The following is a 23902-nucleotide window of genomic DNA, read 5'->3' as shown; positions in this document are numbered from 1 at the left end:
ACTTCTAGTTAGTATACCTACCACATACACTAGCTGCTCCAGAGTGTCCAGACACCTATTAGTCAACATTAGTATGCAATGTGTCAAACTTTCACCTTTATGGCAACTTGGACTATGCCAGGGACATTTACAATGAGATGTCAGAATGTCTGTGGAGAAATGGTGCCCCATTTTTCCTCAAGAGCCATAGCCAGGAAAGAGAGTGATGTTGGATGATGGGGTCAGGAGTGAAGTTGGCATTTTAACTCATTTCAAAGACATAACATTGGGTTCAGGTCAGTCCATTTCAGGAATGTTGTTGTCCACAAACCATTGTCTGACAGGAACTGCTTTATAATGGGGTGCATTGTTTTGCTGATACAGTCAGTCATCTCTGAACTATTCATCTACTATAAGTAGTACACAAGTCTCTAAAATGTTTTCACGTTCTGCCATATTAAACATTTTTAACCACAGTAAGGGGACCACACCCTAACCATGAAAAACACCCCCAAATCATACTACAGCCTCCTCTATACTCTATTATTGCTCTATGCATGATGGCAGGTAACATTCTCTAGGCATTTGTCATATCTAAACTCATCCATCTGGCTGCCACACAGTATAGCATGAATTATCATTCCAAATCATTTGCTTCCAGTCATCCACTATTGAGTGGCATCATTCTTTACAGAACCTTGAGCAATTCATATCATTGACTACACAAATGTGTGTCTTATGAGGAGCTGCTCAACCATTGTACTCCATGCTTTTTAACTTCTTACACTCAGTCATTGTTTTAGCTGGTCTGCTGGTAGTATTTGGAACTGTAGAGTGATTATTTCCACTGACTTCGTGTGACTTTCTACAACCACTTCTGCATCGCCGTGGTCCCTGTCTGTCAGTACGTGAGGACTGCTGTCTTGGCTTAACTGTGGTTTTTCCTTCATGTTTCCCCTCAACAGTCACATCACCAACAGTCAACTCGGGCAGCTTTAGAATGACTGAAATGTCCCTGATGGATTTGTAAGTCACGTGACATGGAAGCCACCAAGCTCTCCTGACCCACCCATTCTGTTGTTTCTGCTTCTCTATTGACAACACAAGTCTCCACTTCCTTTTATACTGACAGGCCTGCAGCACTTGACATCTAGTGGTCAGTTCTGCATTACATGATGGTGTCCAGACACTTTCGATCATATAGTGTATGTGCAAAGTGTTCAGTTTTTAAAATAGAAGTCTTTGGAAATTGGCAATTGGTGGTGTATGGTGACAGAGAATTAGGTGATAGTTTTGGAGCCAAACAACAGATGTTCCTTCTACTTTTGTGCTGTGAGTGTATGTGATGAAGAAAACAAAGTAATCTGGTATAATTACTGATTGAACATTTATATACATGTATGTGCACTTTATTTTACACAGGATACAACACCAAGAAATGGCACAGTACCTCCAGGAGAAGAATCAAATTTTACAGCAAATGATATGGACTGGGTGGGTTTTCATAAAAGTAGTGAAGACTTCAGCCTCCCAGAACTTTTAAAAGGTTACATTGGTAAGTATTTCAAATTTAATGTTGTGACATATTTTTGCATATATGTCTTACATATTTCTGACTAGTGATTTCTACTGGAACTAAATATAGATTATTTTGAAAAATGGGGCATCATAGTAAATACAGTAATGTCTGTCAACAAAGAAAAACATTCAACCTGGACAGAACCACGAGTGTGAAAGCATTCTCACAGTACATTTCATCAAAACTAATGACTGCATTGGAAATCATGGAACATGAACAGATATTTGTCTTACAGGTAGGATGATGATCATCTTTCTACATTCACTGTTTAGGTGTCTTTCGAAATTATCCATAAAGAGATAAAAATGAGGAAAGGTAAGCAGTCATCTTCAGATGACTGACAATTGGTGCTGAGCAACACTTAACACATTCCATTGGGCCACAGTGGCTGCTGTAGTCCCCCAGAAGTTGTACTTTTTCAATTCTTTGTATGGCTCGAACTTATAAGATGAAGGAGCAAAGCAAAACTTTTTCATTGCAATACACACCATCAGCCTTTACCTTTAAATTTGTTCAATGTGTTTTGAAATTCACCACATATTTATAGAATAGTTATATTTTCAAAGTTAGAAGTTTTGATGGTTGAACAAAGTTTGTAAATGCAAAACTTACATTTTTATTACAAGATAAATGTACAAAACTATTTCATTGAATAACTGTTTCCACTGAGCAGAATTCGTCTTTGTGTGATACAGCTTGAAACAGTCAGGCAGACATACCTGTGGTGCGCGCGCGCACACACACACACACACACACACACACACACACACACACACACACACACACACGACCATAGTCTCTGGCAGCTGAAGCTAGACTGCGAGCAGCTGCGCATGATGGGAGAGGCAACCAGGTGGTGGGAGTAAGAAACATCTGGATCACCCCGTTGCTGAGCATGCTGCCCATCATGACATTCTTCATTCCAGTGATTGCTTCACAGTCTGTGCCATCTGAATCCTTCCCAGTTTTTCTGACTTGGGCAGGTGGGAACACTCTGCAATATATCATATGTATCAAATATAACCCTCCTGGCCTCAACCTTCATTAGTTATTGTCCTTATGCATCCAGTGCCATCCATGTTCCCATTCCAGCACTACATAGCCTTCTATTGCACCAACACACCCAGTCTTTTTTCTTTTTACTCCCCCCCCCCTCCCCCAATCACCTCCTCAACCCTCCTTTCCTCTCGTCTCGCCCTCCACCCCTCTCCTCTCCCCCCTCTAAATAAAATTTGTCCTTTAAAACGACATAAACCTTCATCGGCTGTTAGATTCTCATCAGAATAAAAACTACTCTTGCTTTTCAATAAAAGTTATCATAAAAATGCCAATTTTGTGCAAAGGAGTGTGGTTTGGTTGCCCCCAGTGTACATAATTATCATTTATTCGCATGAAACATAAAGTAAATTGACATGAAACCAATATCTGGTCATGATTTTTGCAGGGAAAGATGACTCTAGTATTAGCTCTTTGCTCCAATAGTCTGATATTTCTTTTGTGCATAAGACACATGCGAATAATTATAGCAAAAAACTGAAACATCTCGTGTAGCTTCACAGCATACCAGCTGACCCAAAGTTATGTGGGAGTTGTTTTATATTGCCTATGCAATTTAGAAGTAGTTGATCTTGCTTAGATGTTTCTCCAGTTTTGTGTTTTTTATCAGCCATCAATAAAAAGGCTCCAACAATCAAATTCATTTCTTTCAACATGTAAATTTACTTACGCCTTCAAAGACATGTAACTAGGTTCAAACATCATAATTTAATGCCATTGTTGGGTTCTGCCTCATTGTATGGGAGCTTCACACTCTTCTAATTCATCTGATAGCTTATTTCCATTTTCAGAATACTCATTGTTACCAGGAAAATTGGAGACCTGAGTCAGTAAAGCTGTCATGAATGTAATTGTGATCCCTATTCACACTGACTGATATTTATATTCACTGTCTGTTTCAGAAATACTGACATCGATTTCAAAGCCATTGTTAGCAATTTCTGTTACAGATTCTTCAAGCAGCCTCAGAATTTCTTCATCAGTCAAACTGTCCCCCTTTTTAAGACAAACTTTTGCAATCAAAACAACTACAGAAGCACAATTTAGCAATGAAAGAGCAGTGACACACACTCCTCTTTATAACTGAATACACAATAGATAAAATAAAGTTCCAAACACTTGCTCTTGTTTGTCTTTTATTGCTAAGTGTGCAGTTAATAATTATGCAAAAATGAATAAATGCTCAATACTTCTTTCTTGCTGCTCATTGATGAACTTATTGCTCATAGAATAGTGTAGGTCACTGTAATTAAAACTGCTCTTTCTAGTGAATGTGATTATGGTTAACAAAATAATTTGGACATTGCCTACATGTGCTTTATCATCAGTAGACTTATTTTCTTCGAATCGCAGATTGAACTCCCATTGCAAAATAAACATTTAAGAGACTTGTTCCAAAGAAAATGCAGTCCAGCAGTTCATGCTATCTATCTTCTCATTTCACCATTATGTACAGGCACAGGGTGTACATCCCCTGGGACAAGTGGGAAGCCTGGGAATTTTTTCATCTGGGAGAAATATGGGAAAAACCTAGAAAGTTTTTAGAGTTCTGAGTGTTTTTCATTGTTTTAGTTTTCAGTTAGATTTTTGTAATTTTGGCTGGTAAGAACTCTAATGAATAATTTTACTTTACCTCACTGCTGCAGAATAATAATGCAGCACTAAAACATAAATGAGAGAATAACACCAAAATACAACTTTAGTTACAAAGTAAGTGTGCCAGTTACAACAACAAAGCACAGTGCACTCAAAAATATTGTGACAACAAAAACTGCTTTCGATGCGTCTTTCTCAAGGACGTCGTCTTGTTGAGTGTGACGACATAACTGTTTACATTTCTAACAGGTTGAGAAGAAATATTGTGAATGATGGTTGAGATGAATTATGTTATGTGAGACAGTGTGCGATAAATTTCTTAAGTCACCGAGCGTTAGACTCTTTCAGAACTTAACACTGAGGCATTTGGAAAACTTTCGGGCTCAGAAGACCAGCCATTTATGCCAGTATCAGTATTTAAAATTGTACTGGCACACACGTGTTTCGATATCTTAAAGGTTCACAAATTTCAGTGTTAGTTTTTCATATTTATTTTACTTCTTTCACAGATTACAAATTATACAGTAACAATGGCAAAAAGTATAACTATACTTCAAAAAAGTGTGAAGTGAGTTCTGGAGCAGTTTCACACTTAACTGGCTTTTGTATGCAAAAATTGAAGTCCCAACTAGATAATCCATGAAATATTCAGTGCACAGCCATGAAATTCGTAATCATACTTGTATGAAATATTCAGCTGCAGAACTTTAAGCTGTGCTCTTAGATCCTGCGTAACCACACCTTCAGAAAAAAAAACAGCAAAAATTTTTTGCTGACCAATATTATATGTGAAAGCTTAGTTATGTTGTATGTATAGTAGTTTAACCATTAACTTTTCCTATGTATGTGATTGCGCTACCTAACAATGATGTTGCTTTTGGCTTACTACATGCTCTGAATATTTGCTGTCATTGGCTGATGAGATCATGTGACATGAGCTGTGACTTGGCTGACTAAAGCACGTTGCAAACTTGATTTCAGTGCTTCTGAAGCTACCATGCTGCATTTGGTGGAATTTGTGTTTAACTTTCTGTAATATGAAAATATGCAGTGTGACGGTTGCCAGGCATAAAAGATCTTTCTAAAATCCATTGTTTTAGCTGGGTTTCATTTCGTAATGTTCCAGGAAGTTCTATGCTGGTGTATTTTCACCCAGAAGAAAGTGTATTTTTAACCAGAATATCCATGAAAACTTGGGATATTTTTTCCTTCACCGTGAGACAGTAATCAACTAACATATTGCAGGTTACTCCATAACCTTCAGACTACACAGTGTCAGTCCAGTAACTTGTTTACAATTCCAGATACAAAGATGTAATACAGGGTGATTCAAAAAGAATACCACATGTTTAAAAATGTGTATTTAATGAAAGAAACATAATATAACCTTCTGTTATAAATCATTACAAATAGTATTTAAAAAGGTTTTTTTTCACTCAATATGGCCCCCTCCAGACATTCGAGCAATATCAACCCGATACTCCAACTCGTTCCACACTCTCTGTAGCATATCAGGCGTAACAGTTTGGATAGCTGCTGTTATTTCTTGTTTCAAATCATCAATGGTGGCTGGGAAAGGTGGCCGAAACACCATATCCTTAACAAACCCCCATAAGAAAAAATTGCAGGGGGTAAATCAAGGCTTCTTGGAGGCCAGTGATGAAGGTGATGAAGGGCTCTGGCACGGGCTGCCTGGCGGCCGATGCATCACCTCGGTTAGTTGACGTTCAGGTAGTTACGGACAGATAAGTGCCAATGTGGTGCCGCTCCATCCTGCTGAAATATGAATTGTTGTGCTTCTTGTTCGAGCTGAGGAACAGCCAATTCTCTAACATCTCCAGATACTGTAGCCCAGTTACAGTAGTACCGTTGAAGAAAAAGGGACCAAAAACTTTATTGGCTGAAATGGCACAGAAAACGTTCACCTTAGGTGAGTCACGTTCATACTGAGTTGTTTCCCGCAGATTCTCAGTGCCCCATATACAGACATTGTGACGGTTGACTTTCCCGTTAGTGTGGAAAGTTGCTTCATCACTAAACACAATGTTTGAAATGAAAGATTCATCTGCTTCCATTTGAGCAAGGATAAAATCACAGAAATCGATTCTTTTAATCTTATCAGCTGCAGACAGTGCTTGAACCAATTTCAGACGATAAGGTTTCATAGCTAACCTTTCTCGTAGGACTCTCCATACAGTTGATTGCGGAATTTGCAGCTCTCTGCTAGCTCTGCGAGTCGATTTTCCTGGGCTGCGAACAAATGCTTGCTGGATGCGTGCTACATTTTCATCACTCATTCTCGGCCGTCCAGACCTGACGCCTAGTCAACAGCGCCTCAAGCGAACAAATGTACAACTAAATGAAACTTTATAGCTTCCTTAATTTGCTGACACATAGTGCTTAGCTCTGCCTTTTGTCGTTGCAGAGTTTTAAATTCCTAAAGTTGCGGTATTCTTTTTGAATCACCCAGTATATTGATGTAATTGGATTTTTCCAAAGGGATACAGATAGTTAACAATTCATTAAGAAAAGCTTCTTTTTATCAATTTTTCCTTTTGGAATGATGTTGCTTTTGGCTTACTACACGCTCTGAATATTTGCTGTCACTGGCTGATGAGATCATGTGACATGAGCTGTGACTTGGCTGACTAAAGCACATTGCAAACTCGATATCAGTGCTTCTGAAGCTGCCATACTGCCTGTAATTAATTTTTCAAGTCTGGAGCACTTTGTATAAGCAGGAACATTCACCTAATGGCTCTCTGAAGTATTAAAAGAGCAAATGATTTACTTCAGGCTGTCACTGCTCAGAAATAATGCTCTGTAACTTGAAATAACAATGAGGACTGTCGTGTTCAAGGATTCTCTGAGTGCCAACTGTTGAGGAAATGATGATACAGCTGTAGTTTCTACAGACAGTGATGAGAATGTTAATAGATCAAAAAATTGCATTATCTTTGAGGTTTAAACTTTTTCTGGTATTAGAAATCTCTATCTCTCTTTCTCCCTCACTCCTCCCCCACCCCTCCCTTTCTCCCCCACCCCTCCCTTTCTCCCCCACCCCTCCCTTTCTCCCCCACCCCTCCCTTTCTCCCCCACCCCTCCCTTTCTCCCCCACCCCTCCCTTTCTCCCCCACCCCTCCCTTTCTCCCCCACCCCTCCCTTTCTCCCCCACCCCTCCCTTTCTCCCCCACCCCTCCCTTTCTCCCCCACCCCTCCCTTTCTCCCCCACCCCTCCCTTTCTCCCCCACCCCTCCCTTTCTCCCCCACCCCTCCCTTTCTCCCCCACCCCTCCCTTTCTCCCCCACCCCTCCCTTTCTCCCCCACCCCTACCTTTCTCCCCCACCCCTACCTTTCTCCCCCACCCCTACCTTTCTCCCCCACCCCTACCTTTCTCCCCCACCCCTACCTTTCTCCCTTTCCTCCCCATCCCACCAACTCTTCTCCTATCCTCTCACTCCCTCACCCTTTTACGTGCCTCCTAACTCCATTTCTTCATACTCTCTTATTAATTAATGGATATCAGCAACTTGTTGCCATTATATTTCAACACAGTGTCTTCTGGCCACCTCTGAGTGTATAATGGAAAAAATACATTGAGCTCATCTATTTAAGAAACTGGCGGCATAAGCATAGTGTACCCATTTGTCACTGTGCATGCATTGCTAGAGTGCTTGTGCTTCTGCTGTAAGTCTGCACACTGGTGTGATTACCAACCATGGTTCAAACTCATCTCATTAACATCATATGTAAGTACCCTCGACGGTGCAAACTCACCTCATTAATGTCATATTGATTGACTTCACATGGTAAAATCACAGAGTGGTGCCAGCTGCACAGAGCATGAAGTTTTTCCATAACAGTGTCACATGTTTTTATCTAACAGCAATCTGTCATCTTGATTGATAAGGGCCTCAAACAGTCATATTTCCACTGACTGACAGATAAGAGTTCAAAAATTTTGAAGTGTGGGCCACAGTATGTATTTCATTGAATGACCAGTAGAGTTACTGTTTTCTGTGATAGATTTGCTGGCTCCTCAACAGTGCACTTTATTTCCCTATATATAATATGCTTCACTTGCACAGAATCTTATAAACACCTGCTTTGCAAAGCAGTTCTAAGTTGTTATTGACTGATCCCAGAAATAGCAGGATTTGTAATGGACAATGAAGGATCAGTTTACTCTTGTGTTTTCTTAGTACTCTGCCTATATATATGGCAGGCAGGCTGTTGTCTTGAAGGCCTCATCCTCTTCCTTGTGCCATTTGTACGACTGTGGTGCTCTGTGTGCACTGACACGAATATCTATTTTCCAAGCAAATGGTTTATAGGTATTCCATTTCCACTTGTTATTCACATCTGATATGGTCTGGACTCAGTGAATCAAGTGCTTCTAAACACCCAAACATACTTCATATTTAGCTTTGTGTTTTATGATCAGTCTGACTGTCACAGTAGGGAGTCATTTGTCTCCCCTGGTGGTCAACTTATTGTGGAAGGTTTTGAGGAGTGGCACTTGACTCAACAGTTTTAAATGTAATAGCATTCTGGCAATAAATTTATATTTTTATAGTTTGGCCAATAGTTTGAGCAGTCCTGGAGAGTTCCTTCAGAATCTCAACTCCACACATAAGACATAAAATTTTCAGTGGAGATGGAGAAAGAACATTATTTGCCATTTTTTACCATAATAGTGTTACACAGTAGTGATAGTACACTTAGATATTCAGTACTTCAAAAGCCCATTCATAAAACCTTTATTTAGAGGCAACTGGTTTCACCTGGCACAAGAGATGGGTGTTTTGAAGACTTATTCACTGAGCTCATATCATATCAGATACTGATAACCTGCAAGTGGAATAAGAACACCTCCAAATTGTGTTCCTGGAAAACGGATATTTATTTTATCAGGTGCAGAGAGACCACTGTGAACATACAAACATTGTAACAAGGAAGAAAAAGAAGCCTTCAAGGCATCAGCCTACCTTCTATATATTGAAAATATTTCCACAAAAATAGGCAGTGTACTAAGAAAAGATAAGATTAAGTTCGTCTTTTGTCCCCGGTCAAAAAGTTTTGGTACTTCTTGGATCAATTATAGAAGACATTGAGTTGTGCAAGACAGTGTGCTCTTCATAGCCTGTGGCATTCTGCAATTTTACTGTGTGGCTATGACCGATCTGACACTAGTGAGATGAGCTTTCACCATGGAAGGCACTCACAGCAGCATACAGACTTGAAGCAGAAGTGAACCATAATACATGTCTTCCCTTCAACAAGGCTAAGACAAAAGTTTTTCTCAAGAGTACCTTCTCAACTATTCTCATTATTATAACAATGTTCACCGACACGATTAGCACAGAATAACGTATAAGCTCCATGGTTCTTCCATACACTTGCACTAAAACTTCCACTGATTGCCAGACAAGTACTTGTTGTCATTCAACTGCTGTGTCTACATTCTTCTCGCGACTGAATTTCAAACCTGCACACAAAAACATGTGACGCTCAGTAAGTAGGATTCTATCATTCCACACTGACATCTAAAATATTGTGTGTTGGAGACAGTAGAAGGCTGAGTGGTTCTAGAATTTCCGCCAAAATTCTCGAATCACTACATTTGTGCTACAATTCTACAAATTGTACTCCTGGGATTGTGATCCTTGGGCAAGTAGTTGGTTCATTCTTAATATATTTTCCATTGTATTTCAGTGTAATCATACCACTCCTGTGCTTACCAAACAAATCTATAATGATTGTGCAGCTCCTGATTGAAGCCTTGTTCATTTTTCCAGTAATTTAAACTTCATGAAAGACAAGAACCCTATGAGAATCCTGTCACCTACATTTAAAAAAAAAATCATCTCCTCCTCCTGCTCCTCCTCCTGCTCCTCCTCCTGCTCCTCCTCCTGCTCCTCCTCCTGCTCCTCCTCCTGCTCCTCCTCCTGCTCCTCCTCCTCCTCCTGCTCCTCCTGCTCCTGCTCCTCCTGCTCCTGCTCCTCCTGCTCCTCCTCCTCCTGCTCCTCCTCCTCCTGCTCCTCCTCCTCCTGCTCCTGCTCCTCCTCCTCCTGCTCCTGCTCCTCCTCCTCCTGCTCCTCCTCCTCCTCCTGCTCCTCCTCCTCCTCCTGCTCCTCCTCCTCCTCCTCCTCTTCCTCCTCCTCCTCCTCCTCCTCTTCCTCCTCCAGTTCCCAATCCTTGGCAGGGTGTGCTTGGAACATATGGATCCCCATCTTTTCCTGTGATCTTCCTACATGTCTCTCTCCGATCTGTCCCAGTCTTCTCCTCTCTTTTTCACAGATTCATTCACTCCAATGGGCCTCCTGCCTCCTTGCAAGCTTGTCTTGGTATCCTGACAAATCCTATGCTTTTAACATGCACATACTATTTTAATCTTGCTTTTTTTTTCTTTGGTGTCTTGCATGGGCCTCTCTCACTATTTTTCTCACCATCTCATTTCTTACTCTATCCATTCTAGTTGTTCATATCCTGATTCTTTGAAATTTTCTCCCTCAAGTCTGAGTCCTCCTTACCTACCTCTTCTTCATTACATATGTTTTTGATGCATACAGTAATATTGGAATGTAATATGCCTTGTGTAACATTTGCTTGCTTTTTGGTGGCACATCTTTGCAGAAGTCAGATGGTTGCCTTCTCCTTTCACTAATCTCCTTATGGTTCTCCCTCTGTGTTCTGTTTCACTCCCCAAGTACTTGAAACTTTCTGCTCTCTTTAGAACTTGCTGTCTAATACATCCATCCATTGCTACTCTCATCTTGTTCCTCATTGTCATGACTATATCACACTTCTCCACATTAAATACCAATCCATACTACCCGACCACTTCCTCTCACATGTTTAGTGTTTTATGTGCCTCTCCTTTTCCCCACACTATTATGTCACCTGCAAATACCATCACTTTCAAATTTTAATCCATTATTCCCTCTGCCACTACAATCATTATCTCACTCGTAACACTGATAAAAAGTAGCGGGGATAGTGCTCTTCCTTGCTTCAGCCCGCTTCTTTGCTCTAAATAATCTGTCTTCTCTCCTACTTTTATGCCACTCCCACTGCCTTGATACATTCCCCGTATTCTTCTCGTAGTCAGCCTTTGAATTTACTTCTCCTTAAAGTTTTCCCAGATCTTGCTTCATTTCACAGTATCATACGCATCTCAATAAACAAGAACACCATTGCTGAACACTCGCCATATGAGGTACATTGGAAAAGCCCGTGCAAAAATAAAAACTACTTACATGTTTGGGGTAAACCTTTTTTATTTTTCGACATAGTCTCCTTTTAAACTTATACACTTCGTCCAATGCTGTTCTAATTTGTTGATCCCTTCCAATAATACTAATTGTTTAAGTCTGTAAAATAGCTATTAGTTGCTGCAATCACCTACTCGTTTGAATAAAATCTTTGCCCGCCGGCCGTTTCTTCAAATTGGGGAACAAATAGTAGTCCGAGGGAGCCAAGTCTAGAGAATAGGGGGGATGAGAAGCGAGTTGGAATCCTGTTTCCATTAATTTTGTGACCACAACTGCTGAGGTGTGTGCTGGTGCATTTTTGTGATGGAAAAGGACTTTTTTGCAGTCCAATCACCGGCGTTTTTCTTGCAGCTCAGTTTTCAAACAGTCCAATAACAATGAATAATATGCACCTGTGATAGTTTTACCCTTTTCCAGATAGTCAATTAGGATTATCCCTTGCAAATCCCATAAGACAGCTGCCATAACCTTTCTGACTGAAGGAATGGTCTTCGCCTTTTTTGGTGCAGAATCTCCCTTGGTCCTGTGGATTCTTCCTGAACAGCTGAAAACAATCCTTGCAACACTTCACACGATTCCGTTTTTGGTCAAGCGTTAGAAATCGCGGAACCCATCTTGCGGATAGCTTTCTCATGGCAAAATATTTACGCAAAATATTATGTACCTGTTCATTTGAGATGCCCACAGCACTAGCAACCTCACACACCTTTACTCTTTGGTCATCCATCACCATAGCATGGATTTTATCAATGATTTCTGGAGTCATAACCTCCACAGGTCGACCAGAATGTTCAGCAACACTTGTGCCCATATGGCCACTCCAAAAATTTGGAAACTACTTATAAACTGTTCTAATCGAAGGTGCAGAGCCACTGTAATGTTTATCAAGCTTGTCTTTAGTCTCCTGAGGCATTCGCCTTTCATAAAGTAATGTTTAATCACCACACGAAATTCTTTTTCGTCCATTTTTTGACAATGAATTGACTTCCTTGATTCACACGAATACCAAACACAAAGAAATAGACCGATATGGCTGAAACTTGGTGTGCGTTCTTTCCAAAGGTGCTACTAACTAACCATGACCTCAATACACACCAGTGGTGCCATCTCTGAGACTTTGCACAGACTTTGCACAGACTTTTCATACGCCCCTCGTATTTGCAACCTCGCTCATGTTTCTGCCTTACACTAAGAATTAGATCCCCTACCAGGCTTTGTGGTCTAAGCCCATATTATTTATCTCCGTCCTCCTCCTGTTATTTTCTGCACTCTCCTTTCCAGTATCTTCTCAACTACCTTGGTAGCATGATGTCTCGAAGTAACTCTCCTATGATTTTGACACTGTTTCCAACAATGGTTCTTAAAAACTGCCATTATGATTCCCTTTCTCCTGTTTTCAGGTGACCTCCTTTGTTCCCTTATTGTTCTTATGACCTGATAGTCACTGAACTCCAACAGTGCCAGCTGCCCTCACTAGCACCACACTTACTTCATCTAGCGCATGCCCTTGACCTTCTTTGATCGCCTTTATTTCTTCCTATTCTTCAGTTCAGGTTAGATCCACTTAGACATCCTTTGCATCCCAAGGTCCTCAGTTTCCTCTTCCATATTTACACCAGGGTTTAGTAACTATTAAGAATATTTCTTCAACCTCTCCTTGACTTTAAGTACATTCTCACCCTCCTTTTCTTATTTATTGATCATCTTGACATTTTCCAGCTTACCTCTTTTCTTAGCCTTAACCCATTCCATTAGAGAATTTTCCAGCTCTCCTCATTATCCTCCTCTATAATTTTGCTAACTCTTTCATCTATTTCTTCTTCTCACCAGCTGCCACGTGTCTTCTCGATGTACTCCTGTCTCATTCCCTCTGTTCTCTCCTGAAGCCAAGTATGGAGTGCTATGTTTTCCTTCACAACTTCCTCCTTTGCTCTGTCATTCCAGTAGGGTGCTACTTTCCACCTTTTCTTTGTCTTGGTTCTTTTGCACTCTTTCTGCCACTTCCACTATTGTTGTTTTGAATCTTCCCCATTTCTTCTCTATTGATTGCATTTCCTCCCTTGGTATGTTGCTCTTTACTATTTTCTGAAATTCTTCCTCATGTTTTCTTCCTCCACCTTTTAGTCTTAATTTCTGTCCCTTTTCATCTCTTAATTCCTTTAACAGTACTTAAAGACGTTAGTCTGTGTCTAGGGCTTTGGAAGTATTAACTTTATATCTGTGATTGTTCTCTTTCTGTCTTGGTCACACACTAAGGAGTCTACCACAGATTTACTTGACAGATGATGGCTGTACCACATTGTCCGTATGGCTTTCCACCTTGTCATCAGGTATTGCTGACTGCTAGTCTATTCCTTATACAAAATTGTAACAGTTTTCACCCTTCCTCACTGCTCATTCCCCCATTCAATCCCCAGTGCTTCCTCATACCCTTCTCTTTCTGTGCCCACATGTACATGTAGGACTATCATTATGATAATTTTCGGTCCAGTTAGTTTTCTCTGCATTTCTTCATCAAAGTCCTCCTCCTCTTTAAGAGAACATCCCATTTGTGGTGCATATAGTTAGAGAACTTACATATACTTTGCATTCAATTTCACTGTGACATTCATCCTCTTGTTGTTCATCCTTGTCACCTCTACTTTCAACCCTCCTCTCATAACTACTGCTACTCCATGTCTAACTTTTCCTCATTCCCAATCCAATACAGCTGATATCCACTCCTTAGTATCCTATTTCTTTTGATCTTCCACATGCTTGACTTATTATGTACTTCTGTTTTTTACATTTTATAACAGAATGACATAGACATTCCACAATGTCGTAACTGGTTTTAACTAGCAGTGATCACCTTCAGACACTCAATAGCTAAAAAGAGATAACAAAGAACCATAGTAGAATATATAAAATCCATCAGTTAACTGTCTATGTAATGATAAAAAATAAATAAAATTATAACTTAAGGCACATGCTACCATCATTTTCCATTGTGATGTCAAAAACTGTGAACTCTAAAGTTGGTAGGGTTTGTACGAAATAGTGAAGTACTCCATTTGTTTATTCACTGAAGTCTTTGCAAGATGAATGTTTATTTTGGCAGATTTTATAGTTGCATAGATAAGAGTAATGGAATACGATTTTTTGAACAATTTTTAAAAATGTTTAAAGATTCTAAATCAGTATCCAAATTTCAACATTTGTAGTTGGGGGATGTGGGTGGGGGAGAAGAAATGGTAGAGTGTGGGTAAAGATTTTTATGCATGATGCACACCTGTTATGCCACAATGTCCTTGTAGCATACAAAGCTGGAGTTGATGACATACAGCAGTTGAATATTGCAATTGGGTGTCAACAACAAGTGAAATGTCTGGAAGACGATTTACCAAACGTCATGTGGGAAATTCATCATAGATGTTGAAATAGATGTCAGTAGAGAGGTCTTATGTTCATTCAGTGGTTTATCAGGTTCATTCATCCTTGAAACACATGAAATGACAAGATTTGACACGGACACTGTTATAATACTGAATCTTGTCATCGTATACAGCATGTGTGATTGTCTGGGAAAGACTTAGTATCAAGAATGAACATAAAACTTTTTATCAGATCCTTTTCTTGACCAACAGACCGATGTCCAGGTTTGCTAGATGTAAGTTCTTCAGTCATACTTTCATCATCAGAAGAGACTTAAATAATCCAACAATCAACTCGAAAAATTACAGTTTTGTAAGTGGTGGGTGTGACAAGATGTCCTGAAAAACATTACGGAAAGCATTCTCAGAGAACTACCCAGAACAGATTGGAACTGCATTCATGGTGGAAATGTATTGAATCTAGTAGTAACAAGTAAATCTGCCCTCATTGAGGATGTCCATATGATATCACTAACCCTGAGTTAATTGTAGCAACAATGATTAGAAAGTACAAACAGCAACTAAAACTAGAAGGAGCAGTTATATGTTCAGCGAACTAGATAAAGTGGCAGTAGTGTCATATATTAAAAACAAATCGAAACATTTGCAGTAGCTCTGGAGAGGAGCAAGTAGAAAAACTGTGGCCCGGGTTCAGAAGAATAGTTGATCGTTATAGGAGGGACTCCCTCATAGTATACAGTCACTATAAGAGAAACTTGTTAAGAAACAGAGACTACTGCATAACAGATGTAAAACAAAGCATAGGGCTATAGATAGGGAGGTGCTCAATAAAACACATTCAGCTGTTGAGAGAGGAATGCATGATGCCTTCAGCAACTGCTTTAGCAGGATATTATTGGTCGTGCTCTCACAAAACCCAAAGAAATTCTGGTCATACGTAAAGGCTGCTGATGGTACCAGAGCTAGTGTCCAGACACTCGTGGATGAAACAGGAACTCAAATTGTGGATACCAAGTCAAAAGCAGAAATAATGAACTCTGTTTTCAAATATTCCTTTGCAAAGGAAAAACCAAGAGTATTGCCCCAATTTAATTCTTGCACCACTGCACAGATGAGTGATATGGATATCAGTGTTAGTATTGTTGAAGAACAGCTGAAATTGATAAAACCAAACAAAGCTCCAGAGCCTGATGGAATCTCTATCAGAGTCTTTATTGAATTTACAGCAGAGTTATTGTGTCTTTTAACAATATTCTACAGTAGATCCCTCGAACAAAAAAACTCTGCCCAGTAGATGGAAGAGAGCACAGGTTACACACCCACTACAAGAAGGTAGAAAAAGTGATCTACTAAATTATATGTAATAGCCTTGACATCCACTTGATGTAGAGTCTTAGAATGTACACTGAGCTTAAACATAATGAGGTATCTCAAAGAGAATGACCTCAATATCAACCAGCATGGATTCCAGAAAACATCAACCATGAAACCCAACTTGCATTCTTCTCCCTTAATGTCTTGGAAGCCAAGGATAAAGGCAGCAGGTAGATGCAGTATTTCTTGGTTTCTGAAAAGCATTTGGCTCAGTACTTAGTCTTTACTTATTATAGAAGGTACGATCCCATGTGGTATCAAGTGAAATTTGTGACTGGATTTAGGATTTCTTGGTAGTGAGGACACAGCAAGTTATCTTGGATGGAGTCATTGACAAATGTAGAAGTAACTTAAGGTGTGCCTCAGGGAAGTGTGTTGGATCTCTTGCTGTTCCTATTGTGTATTAATGGGCTTGAAGGCAGTATTAATAGTAACCTCAGACTTATTGCGGGTTGTGCAGTTGTCTATAATGAATTACTGTGTGAAAGAAGCTGCACAAATGTTCAGTCACACCTTAGTGAGAATACAAAGCTTTGCAAAGAGTGGAAACTTACTTTAAATGCTATGAAATGAAATGTATAATTATGAACTTCTCAAAGGATATACATGTTGTGTCATATGACTACGGAATCAACGAGTGATATCCAGAATTGGTCAGTGCATACAAATATCTGATGGTAACACATTGTATGGATATTAAACTTAACAAACACATAGGCTCAGTCATAGGTAAAGTTTGTGGCATACTTCAGTTCATTGGTAAAATATTAGGGAAATGCAATTGGTCTACAAAAGAGACTGCTTACGAAACACTTATATGACTCATCCTAGAAGACTGCTCAACTTTGTAGGACCTGTACTGAATTGGATTAACAGTGGATATTGAACACATACAGGGAAGAGCAACACAAATGGTCACAGTTTTTTTAGCTGTGGGAATGTGTCATGGGGATTCTGTAGAAACTGAAATGACACACATTTGAAGGTAGATGCAAACTATCATGAGAAAGTGTATATACAAAGTTTCAGGAACTAGCTTTAAATGACAAATCTAAGAAAATATATCAGCATGATGTGTGAATGGAATGGAAGAAACCCTAATAATTGGTGTGGAAGTACTCTCTGCCATGCACTTTAACTGGTTTGCAGAGTATAGATGTACATGCAGCTGTAGATGTAGATAAACATATTTTTTCTACTTGAGCATTTATAGGATTTTTTTTCTTTCTTTCTATCCATTTTGGTAATAAGAGGTAATGAAGGAACATAGCATCCTATGACAGGCAGCCCATTATAATGAGTATGATCTGAAAATGGTCGGCTTCCTACACAAGAAGATAACTAAAAAGATAACCATCTCATGTATTCCAGATACGCAGAAGAAAGTAAAGTTACCACCATGAAATATTTAGGTAGGATTTCTGAAACCAAAAAAATGAAAATTGCCTTCAAAATTATAAATAACGGTAAGACAAAAATTAGCGAAGAAAGAGAACAAGAACAAATGCTTAGAAGTTTGTAAGGTTATATGCCATGACTGTGGTACAAAATATGCAGACCAGGCATGTATAACATTCAGTATAAGGTTTAAAGAACACTCCTAACCAAGTAATAAAACTGCTTTAGGTGGACATTTTGTGAAGGAAGGTCATATTACAGTATTGGCTTTATTGAAGGATTGTTAAAAATTTTACATGTAAAATAAGTAGGTAGACAGTTAGAAATTTTATAAGAAATGGAGGTTTACATTTCAAGAAGGAAGTAACCTGATAAACTGCTTAACAAACAGAATTAATTTTCTACTCGCACATATATCAACATCTATGACAAATTGCTCATGTGACATTCAGTATATCTGCTCTTCGACATCTCATCCAGCTGCAGTATCTGACTGGTGTGTAGCATCCATTCTAGGCCAGAATACAGTGCATCATGACAAATCCAGCTCCACTTAGACTTCAGCATGCACCTCATATCCATTTTTACTAACAGACATAAGTGAAGCTAATTATTTTTCATTCTTTTCTACACTTCTTTAGTATTGTTTGTTGTTGTTCCTATTCAATAATATCTTTATTTTATGTATCCACATTATCACATGCTCCTACTCTACCATCCCTCCTCCGCTCATTACAAATGCTGAAATTTAAAAAGTGTTTTAAAATTTTTTAAAGTTCTAGAAAATTGTTCAAAATCATATGCCAGTACTCTTATTAATGTAACTATAAAATCTATCATACGTTTGCTGTGTAGACATGTGAGAATTGACAAAGAGGGGCTTTCACTCCACCTAGAGATAGTTACTTGGCAGATTTTATAAATAGTTTATTCCCCTCCTTTTATGTATCGACTGTGCAAAGATGATTACAGTCTGGTCAGAACCAATTACTGCATTGTGAAATGATTATATCACAAAAGCATAACAAATAAAAGAAAGCATTTGTTTAGTATTCATTGTCCACTATCTAGAATTTGTGATTCATTTGATTTGATAGCACTGTGAAAATTAGTGCATACGCTATTTGACTAATGTTCCTGATTTCAAATTTATTGCTGATGTCGCATTCAGTAGTACATTTAAATCGGTCAATCTAAGGCTATAAAGAGATTCATTACCTAAGTAACTCCATTTGTTACAAATTTTTTTTGGGTTTAGATGCTTTGCTTTAAAGAATGTTGGTGGTATGAAAATGTATTTTGGAGATGTAAAATTTAAATCAGTTTTATCTGACTGACACTCGAAATTCTTTAGAAACTTTAGTTTATGAACCTGTTCAAACCTAAATTACCAGCTGTGTTCAGAAACTAGAATTAAAAGTTCATAGTTTTTCTGATTTGTATTGTCACTTTGTTTCTTCAGTGTCTCAAACGGTCCTTAAATTTTATAACATTGCTCAAGATGGTCACCATAGCTTGCGACATGAGCTGCTGTTGTAACCTGTAGTTGTTCTTGATGATAAGGATGTTATTCACTTAATTTTGTTTGCAGTGGTGATGTCTTTTGTAATCCAGAGTTTAAGTGCAATTAATCTACTTACACAGCTTAATTTAATTTTCATTGTTTTTTAAATTTTGCTCAGTGTATAGTACTATAAGGTTTTTTTCTGATTTCCATATTGCCTGGGTCAGGTTGTTCCACCTCAAGTGCCAAGCTGTGGGCAGCTGGATGTTCACGGGCACAAGCAGGCAGTGGTAGGTAAACTGGGTGCAGGGAGAGCAGGAGCCTGGCAGTAGTGTACCCGATCATATACCCTGCCGAAGTGCTACATGCAATGGTGGGCAAACGAATTGTGCATGGGCATAGAGTAAGGTGAGAATGGGTTGCAGTAGGACTACTTGGAGGGTAGCCTACTCAACAAGTGCCTGCTCATGGTAAAATTGACAGGCACTCGTGGGACTCGTGCTGTATGGAACATGATTGGAACTGCCTGACCTTGGTGCTCTGCCAGTATCAGTAATTGCTGTACTTTAGCAATTGTATTTCAAAAACTTCATTAAAGCCACATTCATATTTGCTTTTTTATTTTCAAGGTTTAATATTGGTTGCAACATTTCGAGCTGTCATAAACATACGGCAGAAATATGTGCGACACTTAAGGGGTTTCTCCACTTTGAGGCCAACTGTTATGTTCCCTAACATAAGGCGTGCTGATGCAGATAAAGATCTGAAATCTTTTGTGAAATACCTATTTAATTATGGATTCTACAAATTGGGCTTGGAGGTAAGTTTTAAGTAAGTGTATTGATTAGAAGGAAGTAAAAAAATTATTGATATTAATTTAGCCTTCAAATAGTTCTTTCTTGTAGGTTTAGTAAGAAGATAGTATGTGTACTTGTCGTGTCATGGCCTTCAAGTCATAGCTGCCATATGCCAAGATTTTCTGTAATACTGGGAAATTGTACACGTGGAGGGAGGGAACTATGTGCAGTGGAAGGAAGGAAACTGAAGTCTTCACAGCAGTGATTGAATCATCTTAACATACTTGTGGTCAGGACCATGTGGTACTCAGGGATAGCAGAAAGGAGCGAGAAATTGGGAAAAACCATCTACAGAACAAGGGAGAGCATTCAGAGAGAAGAGGCAAGTGCACTAGGAATTGATTGCGGTAATAACAAGACAAATGTGTAGCAGTGATAACAAGGACTTCCAAATGGCACATGGCATTTCGTACTTATCTGCAGTGTCAAGGTGGGATCTGAGGTCATACAAATAAGTAAACTTAGCAGCACTGGGTAATCAGCCAATGTATGTAGCCATTGTTATTATAACTCATCTGTCATTCTTCTTATACGCATGGGTCCATGAAAATGTAGACAATCTTTGATAGTTAGTATCTTTGGAACAAAATGATATACCATCGCAATTTTGAGTGTTAACTTTGTTCATTATTTTGTCAACAGATCTTAGTGTTCTGTTTCCAGCAGATGATGGTGATGACAGTGTGGCAATAAATGAAGTAAGATTTTTGTATGAACAACACAAGGCCATATTGAAATGGTACTGGAAGTACAAAAACACATTGGAAGTACAATGGCAGTGGTGTAATGTGTATGGGACTCAGCCACCACACATACAACAATTTATCATATTGCGAATAAATTTGAAGCTGACATTACTGTTCAGGATGTGCCTAAGGAATGGTCTGACCTGCCAAAAATATCAACAAGTAAGCTTCCAGCACTGCTGCATTGCAACATTTTACTAGCTTACCTCATAAATCTGTGAAGCAGGATACACATGAAGGGAGTGGGGGGAGCCTGTCAAGCGTATGATGAATTCTGAAGGCTGCAAAGTGGAAAGTGTACATTCCAAGATTGCTGCACACTATTCACACCTGTATCGAGAATCAAAGAGTGGAGTACTGTGAATTGTTTAAAGGCATGCTTCGCGAGGGTGAACAGTTTGCAGGGATGGTTAACTGGTCTGATGACGTGCAATTCAAACTGAACAGTAGTGTAAATCACCACAACTGTGTGTACAGGGCTCATGAAAATCATCACGTTCATGTGGACAAACATGTTAATCCACCGGGTGTTAATGTGTGGTGTGGTCTGTCTTCGTGCATTTTGATTGGCCTATTCTTGTTTGAAGTTACTGTAACTGGTGAGGTGTATCTTCACATGCTGCAAACATTGATTTTACCTGCCATCTGAGAGATGTTTTGAAATAAGAGATGTTACCTACAACAAGACTGTGCTCATTACCACAGAAATGTCAAAGCCTACTTGGATGAAAATCTACCTGGACAATGGATAGGTCAAAGAGAAGCTGTTGAATAACCACCACAGTCTCCAGAACTTACATCTCTTAACTTCTACCTATGGGGGGCCTTGAAAAATGAAGTTTATTAAGACAAGCCAGCTACACTGAATGAGCTATGAGAAACCACCAAGGTATCCTTTGCAGCTATCACATCAACAGCACTGAGAGCCATAGTTCAGTCTGCAGTTCAGTGGCATAAACATTCTGTGGCTACTAATGGGAGTCACTCTGAACACATGAAATAACCTTCCCCCCCCCATGCAAGAATTGTAATGGTAGGCCATTTTGTTCCATTAATAATGACTATCAAAGAGTATCTACATTTTTCTGCGCCCCTCTGTGTTAATAATCGACCTGTGATTCTTAAAGCCTTCTTTTTCTCCCATTAGCCTGATGTGTAGGAAATCGATTTTGTGTAGGAGTCAAGCTAGTGTGGAATCTCCAAGCTAATACCGCATTGTCTTCCCAAAAGAACAAACACTGGAATCGTAATTTCAGATAAGTAGATGGTATTCAATATACCTGTATTTACTGACAAAAGGTGATGTTTTTCTGATCAAAGAATTGTAATAATTATTAGACCTTTTGGAGTGATGTGTGAGTCATGATTATCAAGTATAATTAATGTTGGGTAATCAATTGATGTTACAGAGAATCTGATGAAATGAAATAAAAATGTCTCATAATTCTCACCAGTCATCCATCCATTGTTACGGTGGTAGAACTCTGATCCTAGAGGAGCACCAGCTTTCATTAAATCACTCACTCTTTTTCTATGGAACACATATAAGGGAGGCAAGGCTGTACCAATAGCACTAACAGCACAACCAAATGTCACTAATGTTCCTATTTCTGATGAAGTGACCTTTGAAACTTGTTTCTCTCCCTAACTGGTAATTATCTTCCCTAGTCATTGGATGCTGCTGACTCCAGTCTCATCTACATTATAAATGTTTTCAAGACCAAAGGCATGTTTGTCAAATACTTTACTTAAATTATCAAAGAACTTCTTCATTGTTGTTGTGTTAAAAACTGTTGCTCTACCAAGGCTTGCAGCCTGTGGAGTTTGTAGGGATAAATTCTTGTTCCGTATCATGAAACCACATAGCCAATCATAACTTGCTGCTTCAGTATCTTTCCAGTTGTTTGGATAGCTGAAATTGCAATTGGCTAAATTAAGGGCCACAGTTTATTCAAAAACAAATTTTCTAGCTTGAATTGGTGTTAAACCATAGTTCCAAAGATGATAAAACTAGGGTTGGTCAAACCTCCAATATGGTTGAACCTCCCATATGTTCATGTCTCCCCAGTTTCCCCTACTCTTGCTTCCTACGCTAGGGCAGCAGTTTGTTCAGTTGTGACACCTGAAAAATCTGTAAATAACAGTACTGTTGTCATTTCAGGCTTCTTGCATGAAAACTGCCACTTTTCTATTTCTTCACCTCTGTAATACAAGTTCGTATGAGGAAGGGAAGTAATCCTGTTTACAAAATAATAGTGAATTGTGGGTGTTCATCTGAGTTGGAAAGGATCACTCAAGTCAACACCCAGAAGCTCATTATTAATCAGTCACGCTAAGACAACCTAAGATAACATGTTTATTAAATAGTTTGAGCGCACTTCTCTTATAAAACCTATTTTGTTCTTGAAATGATTGTTTCACAGTTATGATGACCAATTCCCATACACTCTCTAATTGGGTTAGAGGTGAAGTAATACACATGATCATCACTAACAGTGGTCTTTCAGAGCTCACAAATGTTACTGTTTATATAACACAGAATTGTTGTGTGGTAATCTGCCATCGGTAATGTACAACCATCACAGTTGTTCACCATGAAGTAGTCTAAACGAGTTCATCACAAGAAAAGCACTCCACTTGATGTATTCTTGTACTGAAGAGTGATAGATGACACTTTGAAGGAATCTCTGTTCATTTACAAAGAAACTGGTTCGATGAACCCTCTGCCAAGCACTTAAATGTGAATTGCAGAGTAGTCATGTAGATGCATGTAGATGAAACTTGTTTATAATGGCATTGGATGTAACCAAGTACAACAGAAATGTCTCTCCTGTGATGTTGTCTGCAATGAATCCCAGATTCATAGTAGGCATCAGTGTGGAGACCTGGGACATTACTGGGCTGAGGCTCCCAGCCTGTAATGGCTGACGTACAGCTCGTGAAGATCAGAATGAACTGGACTGTGTCTGATGGCATGAAATGCTGAGATGGGAGTGCTGGTTCTGCTACCTTGTAGCACAGGGGCCCAACTACTGATGCAGCCACATGGAACTGCTGGTACTTCCAACTTGGAGGAGTAGAGCATATTTGGCATAGTACATGGTGTGACATTGTTTGGCCTAAATAGTTGGGCATGGATGAATGAATACCCATGTAGTGCATGTG

The 23902-nt window shown here is 39.2% G+C and overlaps 1 protein-coding gene across 11 annotated transcripts in view; it reads left to right on the top strand.

The window, feature by feature from the left end:
• The window catches only part of LOC126272844 (piezo-type mechanosensitive ion channel component), a 651486-nt gene that overhangs the window by 316120 nt on the left and 311464 nt on the right, over nucleotides 1–23902 (top strand). For all 11 annotated transcript variants that reach the window (XM_049976053.1, XM_049976051.1, XM_049976056.1 and 8 more), the window contains 2 exons: nucleotides 1402–1534; nucleotides 19764–19954. In XM_049976053.1, coding sequence (XP_049832010.1) covers nucleotides 1402–1534; nucleotides 19764–19954 — 324 coding nt within the window. The remainder of the gene's footprint in view (nucleotides 1–1401; nucleotides 1535–19763; nucleotides 19955–23902) is intronic.

Source organism: Schistocerca gregaria, chromosome 5 (assembly GCF_023897955.1).
Source record: "Schistocerca gregaria isolate iqSchGreg1 chromosome 5, iqSchGreg1.2, whole genome shotgun sequence".
In the NCBI taxonomy this organism is placed as follows: domain Eukaryota; kingdom Metazoa; phylum Arthropoda; class Insecta; order Orthoptera; family Acrididae; genus Schistocerca; species Schistocerca gregaria.
This window is presented reverse-complemented; position numbering and strand designations above follow the sequence as displayed.